This window comes from Gossypium arboreum, chromosome 8, assembly GCF_025698485.1.
Source record: "Gossypium arboreum isolate Shixiya-1 chromosome 8, ASM2569848v2, whole genome shotgun sequence".
Taxonomy (NCBI): domain Eukaryota; kingdom Viridiplantae; phylum Streptophyta; class Magnoliopsida; order Malvales; family Malvaceae; genus Gossypium; species Gossypium arboreum.
The window spans coordinates 14,028,949-14,039,062 of record NC_069077.1 but is presented as its reverse complement, the minus strand read 5'-3'; the positions used below and the strand labels follow the sequence as shown (position 1 = coordinate 14,039,062).

General features: G+C 32.9%; 1 protein-coding gene across 1 annotated transcript; it reads left to right on the top strand.

Moving 5' to 3' along the window:
- The first annotated feature begins 3,246 nt into the window (after positions 1-3,246).
- Positions 3,247-4,549, top strand: LOC108470033 (ethylene-responsive transcription factor 5-like). The gene has a single exon (XM_017771211.2). The coding sequence runs from the start codon at positions 3,428-3,430 to the stop codon at positions 4,403-4,405; it is 978 nt and encodes a 325-aa protein (XP_017626700.1). The 5' UTR covers positions 3,247-3,427; the 3' UTR covers positions 4,406-4,549.
- Positions 4,550-10,114: the final 5,565 nt, after the last annotated feature.

Sequence of the window (10,114 nt, the reverse complement as noted above, 5' to 3'; positions counted from 1 at the left end):
TTTACAACTTTTTTATTTTTCTTCTTCAAATTTCTTTATATCCAAATATTGTTCCACCTTACCCATAGTGTGTTCACTTGACTGCATGAAAAAGTGGTTGGACGAAGAAAAAAAGTACAGAAGTTGAAAAAGGCCAAAAAAAAAAAAAGGTGCTTTGATAGTAAGTACAAATAAAAGCAAAGAAAATAGGAAGGATAGTTATTTAACATCTTGATGTATAAAAATAAATTATTTCAAAGTTAGAATAATAGGAAGAGATTTATTTTCATTTTCCAACTTCATCAAGTAATAGATTGTAAGAATTTTTTTCCCCTTTTTTCATCCTTCCTACCAAGCAAACTAAAGAAAAGAAAAAAAAAACATCTATCTTTTATTTTTCTTCCCCTTTAATTTTTCATTTTCCTAATTTGATTCCCATTTTAACAAAACCTTAAGGACAAACAGCTGCTTCTGAATATCCAAAGTTCAACTATTAATACGAGATGTGTCAAAAAAAATAATATTAATACGAGATCATAAAATTGGAAAATGTATCTCCTTTTTCTCCAATGATTTGCCTAATTAATAATTTTGATTATGGTTTCAGGAAAGTTTTCCATTAGTGAGTAGACCTTTCTAGGGTGGAAAGCTGATCCACAAGCCCCTTCCTTCTCCAATCTCCATATCCATACAAGAGATGGAGATGATGAAGGGGGCTTCATCCTAATTCCTAATAAAGAATATTAAGGATAAAAGCTTACAATAACCCAGGCAAACTATCACCAAATCTCTCATTTAAGTTGACACTGAGCACAAGCTCAACACAATGCAAATATATATATATATATTTTCTTTTCTATCTTTGATTCTTGAACATATTATCATCAACCCTACTTTCTTCAAACAACATCAAAACCGTCCCATTTCTACCCAGATGATTCCAACAGTTCTCTGCAGTCTTGCAGTTCTTATAGCCTACTATCATGCTTCCATTACTTGACCAAAATCCACCTAGTGCTCATATGTGTGCTCGTCTTATTCATAAATTTCATAGTACTAAACAGGCTAAATTCGCAGAAAATGCTTACACAAGTTGGGTTCAGTTAGCAAAATTAAGCTATTCATGATTTAGTTATACCATTAAGACTAAAGTGGCTCTCTGAATAGTAGTTACTGCAATCATGCTTGATGAAGAATTTAAAGTCTCGAGTATTCATCGAACTCTTCACAACCAACTCAGACAAACTTTAAGTCAAGTAGGCTATGAGTAAATGGACATTTGAATCCGACACAATAACTCAAGTAGGCTATGAGTAAATGGAAATTTGAATCCAACACAATTTGACATTAGCACGTATCAAAGGGGATCTAGAGTAAAGAGATCTAGATTAAGATCTAAGATATTAAAACAGTGTATGACCTAGTAAAAATTAGGCTTTAAAATCAATGAGTTAACAGAGGAATAATAATGAAAGGAACTTCCCTAAACTAGGTCAAAGAAGGCAGAGAATACACGTTTGATTAGTTTAGATCTTGTCAAAACTTGAAGTAAATTTCCCAATTAAACAAATAAAATTACTCAAAGCATATCAAATTAAAAGAAGAGAATATACCATTGGGTCAGCTGCATGATTGCTAAATCCAATTCTCCATGAACAATTTCCCCATTGTTGTGGTTTTTTTAAGGCTTAATGAACTTGTGCAACTTGATCCTGTTGGATCCTCGTGTTCTTAACGTTTGAAGTTCAAACCTGAGTCCATGCAAAATTACCAACTTTTTTTAGCACCAAAGGGGATAAGGAATGTATAATAATGAACAGTCACATCTAAAATTGATAACATAAAATTAAAAGGAGTGTATACTTCTATGATTGAAAAAAAACAAATCCTTGTAAAAAAACAATGGGAAAAAAAAGCATCTTCCATATATACTTGTCTAAAACTACGACTCGATAAATGCTTCTAGATTTTATGAATCAATGCAATCAATCATATTAATATACTATCATTTCCCAAGTCTTTAAGCCATGACTTTAACCATAACGATAATTACAACTCGGTGATTTCACTGCAACTTAAGAATTGGCAATAATACGCTTAGATGCGGTTTAAGTTTTCATCAATCCACTTGGTTAGGTTAGGTTTGAAAATGAGCTCTCAGGCACTTTACATGCATTTATCATATAAAACAATCGGAGTGGTTGAGTTTGAGACCAAGTGGATACTCAAGACATGGAATCAGTAATACAACACCGCAGATTGACCACTTCTCACCTAAACATCTATTCATTGGCCATGCTACTCCATCAAAGCTTTAATTATATCATTCTTCAGAAGAGGTTTCACATCACAAGCATTGATGTATGGATATATATATATATATAGACTTAGCCAAAAGCCCAAAAAAACCAAATAAGGAAATAGAAAATTATTTCATTGCAGACCTAGTGATAATAAAAGAAAGATGAAAGAACAAAGCAAACCCATCTGTCTTTTGTGATTTAATTAATTGTTTATTATTACATCAGTGCTTATGATTGTCTCTATTCTCAATATGTTATTACTCCTAGGGTTGTCCGGCCATCGTATTTGATCCTTGTACACTGCTCCTGGATGAAATTTAATTAAGCTTAGAAAATAGTCCCCCACCCCACTATAGACCTAGGATTTGAATTTGAACATATCAGCATTTAACATGAGAATAGGTAAATAAACTTAAGTTCACACACCATTTGTATTTATCCAAATGTAAATTGGATTTGTATAACCTGTAAAGCCTTCTTCTTTGCTTGCAAGTTAAATAGTAATAATCAAATAAAACATTCTAGAAAGATTAAAGTTCAATATTGTATTATTAGCTTCCATCTTAATCCATGTTTACCGCTACATCAGCTGACCAAACCATCATCCAAGAAAATTTTGTCTTTTACTTCATAACCCTTTAACGTAATCATTAAAATAGTTGTTTTATGAAACTTTGTCAAATATTTTTATGCAAAGGAGAACCTTTTTTAGAACCAACCAAGAAATGCAAGCAACAAGAAAGCAACAAAGGAGATACAAACATAAATTATTCTAATAATAATATAGAACTTAGCAAATTAGATTACCTCAAGCACTAGCCGTCTGATCCTCGATTTGACCCACTTTTTCAAGGAATCAGATGGTGAAATATTCAACCTGGTACAAATCCCTTTTGCACAGTGAAAAAACAAAAGTTTGTAGCTTCCTTGAACCTTCATCCATCGTCGAAGCCCCGTTGAAAAGTTTGACAAGTCTTCAAATTCAACCTTCCTTATGCGTTATAAATACCTTTCCACTCTCCCCTTCTACTCTCAGGCAAAAAACCTGAAAATCTTTTCTTAATTTAAACTCGCAACAACAATCCTTTGTTTCTTTCCTTTTTCTGTTCTCTGATTTTTCTCTAACTTTTTTCAATTTGTTGGTTATGGAAACAAGCAGTGAAATATCAACCGCGCTTCAATATATCCAACACTATTTACTTGATGAACTTTCTCCTGTGGGATTGGGGAATTTTTCAAATGAAAATAGATGGATAAATGAGGTAAAAGCGGGAGTTTCTACTTCTCAACCTGAATCTCTTTACTCACAAACTTCGAGCTCTGGTTCCTCTCTCGCAGAGTCTAACTTTAATTGCCTTGAAAATAATGATTTCTTCAAATTTTCTCCCAATTTCCGTGGATTCCAGCCACACAGAAGTGATGTTTTCGAATACGAGTCGAAACCTCAAATTATAGATCTCATAACACCTAAGTCCTTCCCATCCAATGCCAGTTCCTTAGAATTTGAAACCAAACCTCAAATCACTGAACTTTCAACGGCAAAACCTCAAGTTTCCTCGGGTTGTAACTCTAAGATTCGAAAGCCGTCGCTAAAAATCTCGTTACCTCATAAGGTGGAGTGGATTCAATTTGATAAACCGGATTTAACTCGGCCCAAGCTGAAGAAATCAAATTCTGAAGACAATAGGCACTATAGAGGAGTCCGACAAAGGCCGTGGGGGAAATTCGCGGCGGAGATCCGAGATCCGACCCGAAGAGGTTCTAGGATATGGTTAGGGACCTTTGACACGGCCATCGAAGCCGCTAAGGCTTACGACCGAGCCGCTTTTAAGCTACTTGGCTCAAAAGCCATCCTTAATTTCCCTCTCGAAGCCGGGAAGCTGGAGTCAGCTGCCAGTGACGGAGAGAGGAAACGGAGCAGAGATAACAGCGAAGGAGAAGAAAAACGGGCAAAGGTGGTGAAGAGAGAAAGCGAAAACGTGACGAAAGCGAGAGATAACGGTGATGCACCTTTGACGCCGTCAAATTGGACAGCGTTTTGGGATTTGGACAATGAAATTAAGGAGATTTTTAACGTGCCACTATTATCGCCGTTAGGGTTTTCTCATGTTATGGTTGTATGATGCTGCGAGTGTTTGAAATGGAGAGCAGTGACGTGGATATTTTATGAAAGACGTGGAATTCTTTTTGGGTTGTATATTTTGGTTGTATACTTGGATTCACTTTCTATTACTTCAATAAATTATTTTATTATATTTATTACAAAATATTATTATTTTTAATTTAAAAATTCATTTAATTAGCTTTTAAATGCATAAAAAAACGTCTATTATCATAATATAAAATTATTTGATACATTATCATGTAAAACTGTCATTTTATAATAATTTACTTTATTGTAGAACTAATTTTTATATTTTATTTTTGTTCTCGAGTACAATAAGAGAAGTTCACTCTTAACTAAATTAATTCGCTATAATTTTTGTCTCAAATTTTAGTAAAATTAATTATATTCTCGAATGAATTAATTCAATAAATTTTAGTTAAAGATCTTGTTATAAAATAATGATAATAATACAAAAACACAAAAATAATAGATGAAAATAATAGTATACTCCTATATATATAGAGGAGGATTAGACTCCTCATTTTCTAATACATAAATAGGAGAAGGGATTATAAGAAAATGAAAGGTGCAGAAGGGTTGAGGAAGATGAAAGATTGATTATAATGAACATCACTTAATAGCATTCACAAATTTTAATAAAATGTTTAAGTTTTATATAAAAATCTGAACAATATTTTATTAAATGAAAATAATCTTTAATAAATAAAATTGCATTTGTAAATTTTATTAAATATGTTATCTAAATTAACATTATAAATATATTATAATTTTAATTTAAAATTTTAAAAAGAATTTTAAATATTATTTAAATCTCAAATGTTTTTATAGGTTTCTTAGATGTTGTTATAGGTGCATAACAACTACCTATTTATAACATCCAAAATTTTGACAGAGAAATAGAACTGTTATAGAAATAGTTAACTACACCTTATTTGGTTCATTTGACTCTAAATATAAGAATATGATACTTAATTGACGAAAGATAATATTACCTAAAAGTATATTTTTAAAATTATCCTTATATTGGTTTTTTATTTTTCATTGAAACTAAAAATATTTTATTTTAGAGATAAATGAATGTTGTCATCTAATAAATCATTTTTATATTTTTTTCTTAAATAAATAAACTGAAATGGAAGAGGAGTATTAAGCGGTTTAAGGCTTCTCTTTCAATGAAATTAATAGTAAAATAAAAGAAAATTATTTTATTTTATTAAAATACATTATTTGTTATGATTTAACATCAAATAGAATCAAAATGATGGATGGGTATCATAATTTCAATCCTATAATACAAATTGATCATCTCATCACTCATGTAAAATTGAATATTGAAGAGATATAAGATGATATGCAATTTGTATAGGATTCAAAGATTTGATGGAATTTTACCTCATTCCCTGGTTTAATATTTTTAGCAGATACATCAGAGTTAGGTTTTTTCCATAAAAATAGATCAAATATAAGTAAATGGAATGATAGAAAGAAAGAGAGATATGGTTTTGACCAAAAGATGGATGAAATGATAGGATTTGAGTACTGGTATGGGTATGCGGTGGTGCATGCAGGTTGATAATTAACGTTGAATACTACTACCCATTTAGCTTGACTTCACCAACCTCAATGGTAAGAATTAAGCGGTAAAAGTCAGCTCTCGGATTTTCACTATTTTCATTCATTTAAAGAAAGTGTTGGCACTATTTTTATAAAATAGAAATATTCCCACCAAAAATTCAGTGTCAAAACCATTTTTTTGAAAACAGGAATCGACTTGGTTTGAAAGCGAAAATTAAAACGGGAGTCGCCACCGATCTTTATTAGGTGTGATCGGATCACCTTTGTTTTAATAAAACAATTTTTAGTTTACTAAAACGGTATTTTTAATCTACGAAACTCGAGAAAATGAGTTCGGGAGTCGGTTACGTGCGAGGAAGGATTAGCACCCCCGACACGCCCAAAAATTGGTACCGAATTGATTAATTAGTGTCTTAATGTCGAAAATTAAAAATCGGGAATAGGTTTGAAATACGATCTTTTCTATTAATAAATGATTTTAAAATTCTCAAATTAGCTTAAATCGATTGTTTAAAGATTTTCTTATCTCGAGATATCGGAGTATCACATCCCGTAAGTTAGGACACAATACCATGAATTCTCGAGCACAAGGTCATCTTTTAATTTAAATGAGAATTTCATGTGTTTTAAAACTCGAAAAGGATATTTAGCTATTTAGAAACAACGAGGGAATCGAAACCCCGTAAGTTAGGGCACAACTTCTCGATGTTCCAAAACGTGAAACATTGCCTTATTTTAAAATTTTTATTTTTTGAATAATAGTGAATACGATACTTAAATGACGTACATTATTTGTGTGGGTCAAGATACAATGATTTATTGGATAAATATAAAAAGACTTGATTCATGGGCCGATGATATGAAATAAAAGTATAGTGCGACATGGAACAATGATACATGTATAAAATATTCCACAAGCGCATGGCAAATAATATGAACACGAGTAAGCAAATTAACGTACATGCAATAGCAATAATCTCACAATGTGCACTCTTTAAAAACTAATCATTAATAATAAAAACAAATGAATTAAATAATATAATTAAAAAATATAATAATTAAATAATTAAAATCAAACTAAAATAACAATTGCAAGATGAATTTTAAATGACCATGAATGAATTTAAAATAAATAATGTAAAAGGTTAAAATCAACAATATGCAAAACGTTTTTTTTTTTTGAAAGAAAAATGATATATACATATGAAGAACTTTTAAAATAGATAATATATATATTATACAACAGTATAAAACAATGTATGGAAAATTAAAGTAAATAATAATAGCAAGACATTTCAAAATAAGTAAATAGGGTTCAAAATATATAAACAATTTAAAATAAGTAATAAAATGATTTTTAAATAATACCTAAATAAATCTAAGCTATATAATATATAAAGTATAAAAAGTTTTAAACGAATGATTTTAAAAAAAACTTTCAAATAAATAATAAAAATTTTGAATATAATATGAAAGAAATTTAAAATAAAATATAATAAAATGATATATATAAAACATAAACGTTTTTTATTCTAATGGAAATAAAGTAACCTATAAAACTTAAAAGGTAATATGTATGTATGTATATATATAAGCCTATAATAAATAATATACTAAGTAATAATAATATGTAAAACAATTTAAATAAGGCAAAAAAAAACTCAAAATAAAAGAAATAAAAGATTTTAAACAGGGGGACCAAAGCAACAATCATGCAAACTTGTGGGGATAATTTTAAATGTAGAAAAGTGCCAAAAGGGATGACTGAAACACGCAAGACAACAGAGGGACCTGAGTAGCAAATAGCCCATTCGGCTTTGAAAATGTCCCCCCCTTTTATGCGTCGTTTCACCGTTTAAAGAAAACAAAAGGGTTTCTTCCATTTTTAGGCAGATTTCTGCTACTTATTTTTAAAAGAACTAAGTCTCCCTACCCCCTTTTCTCTTCCGTTCGGCTAGGGTCCTGAGCCCCTCGTCGCCGCCCTCGGTGGTTTGTCACACCACCATTACAATCAGTGGCCGACGACAAGCGAAATAGGCTACCAAGCCTCTGTTCGTGGTGCCTTTGAAGGTCTCAAATCCCTCAGCCGAGTGCCCGAAAATAAAGGGACTTCCCAACCTCCCCTTTTGGGTTCAACTCCGATGGAGAAAGAAGTCTCCGGAGACTGACCATGGGGGTTTTCCGGTAAGTTTTATTTTCCTTTATTTTCATAAGTGAAATAAAATAAAATAAATAAATAAAACTAAGAGGAACCAAAGTAAAAACAAGATAAAGAGACAGAAATTTTTACAAAATAAAAAAAATCACCTTTGAAACGAGTATTCTATTTTTTTGATTAGTTTTTTTGCTTGTAAAATGTATGTAAAAACTTACAGGAGAGTAGATCTAGGCTTTTAAAGCCATTTACAATTGATTCCCTTTTAGTTTTTTTTGTTTTTTTTGCTCTTGATTTCTCTGCGCTCACATGCTTCTTTCTCTGCTATTGTGCTTGTTTCAAATGTCAGACGACTCGTGGAGGCGTGATGGAGGAGCGTCTTGACAAAGCAGACGTAAGAGGCGAGGCGGTGGCTAAACGTTCCTAGGGTTCTCTGATATTTTTTGCATTAGATTGATAGTTTGGGCTGTATTTGTTATTGGCCTGTTTATTTTGGTTTGAAATTTTGTTTTTTGGTTTTGAGTTATGGGCATCGGGCAAATTTAAGCCCGTACAGCTGCCCCTCTTTGCTCATTGTCGTGTAACGAGAATAGACCAAAGATTTCAAAAGGGCCAAATTTGCCTGGTTTTGTAGGATCCCAACTTCTTGTACTCCTCTTCTTCAAGTAGCCTTCTTCTAGTCCATTGCATTTTGTTGCTTTGACCACTCCATGACCATCTCGGAGAGATGGGACTTGAGGTTTCAATTTGCTTCTTTGGGACTTCAAGGTGATATGGGATTTGTGATTTTAGTTTGCTCCGCTGCAACTTCGAGGAGACAAGGCTTGCTATAAAAGATTCAATCTAACCTACTGCAACTTCAGAGGTATAGGACAAGATTAGCTATCTTCGGTCTGCTCCACTGCAACTTCAGGGAGATAAGACTTGTGACTTCAATCAACTCCATTGAAACCTCAAGGAGATCTACTATGGCTTTTAGCCACTCAAATGCCATTTCAGGGAGAGGATATTTGATTTCCAGCCTGTTACCGTACTACTTAGGGGGTTAAGGCCTATCATCTTCGATCTGTTTCCCTACTGCTTAGGGGGTTAATATCCATAAATTTAGCCTGTTACCCTACTGCTTAGGGGGTTAAGGCCTATCATCTTCGATCTGTTTCCCTACTGCTTAGGGGGTTAATATCTGTAAATTTAGCCTGTTACCCTACTGCTTAGGGGGTTAAGGCCCTTCGTCTTCGATCTGTTTCCCTACTGCTTAGGGGGTTAAGATCTATAAATTTAACCTGTTACCCTACTGCTTAGGGGTTTAAGGTTCTTCGTCTTCGATCTGCTCCACTACTGCTTAGGGAGATAAGATCTGCAATTCAACCTGTTACCCTACTGCTTAAGGGGTTAAGGCTCGTAAATTCAGCTTGTTACCCTACTGCTTAAGGGGTTAAAGCCCATCATCTTCGATCTGTTTCCCTACTACTTAGGGGGTTAGGATCTATAATTGCGGCTTGTTACCCTACTGCTTAGGGGGTTAAAGCCCATCATCTTTGATTTGCTCCACTACTGCTTAGGGAGACAAAATCACTGTCCTCGATCTGTTCCACTGCAACTTCAGGGAGATAAGATCTGCAATCTCCAGCCTACTCCACTACTGCTTAGGGAGATAGGATGGTGGCTTAGATCTGTTCCACTATTGGTTAGGGAGACGAGATTCACCGTCTTCGATCTGTTCTACTGTAACTTCAGGGAGACAAGATCTGCGATCTTCAGCTTGTTACCCTACAACTTAGGGGGTTAAAGCTTGTGAACTTACTAATTTTAGGGATATGACCTGTAAAATCAGTTCTATGTATCTAGCCTTATGTCAAATGATTAGGATGCTATGGTCGAATCAAATGCTCCTAACTAGATGTAATGAATGTGTCAAATAATTAGGATGGTATGATCGAAATGGATCAAATACTCTTAATTAAACGTGTTATG

Coding starts and splice junctions, on each gene's coding strand:
- LOC108470033 (XM_017771211.2), top strand. CDS start 3,428: ATGGAAACAAGCAGTGAAATATCAACCGCGCTTCAATATATCCAACAC.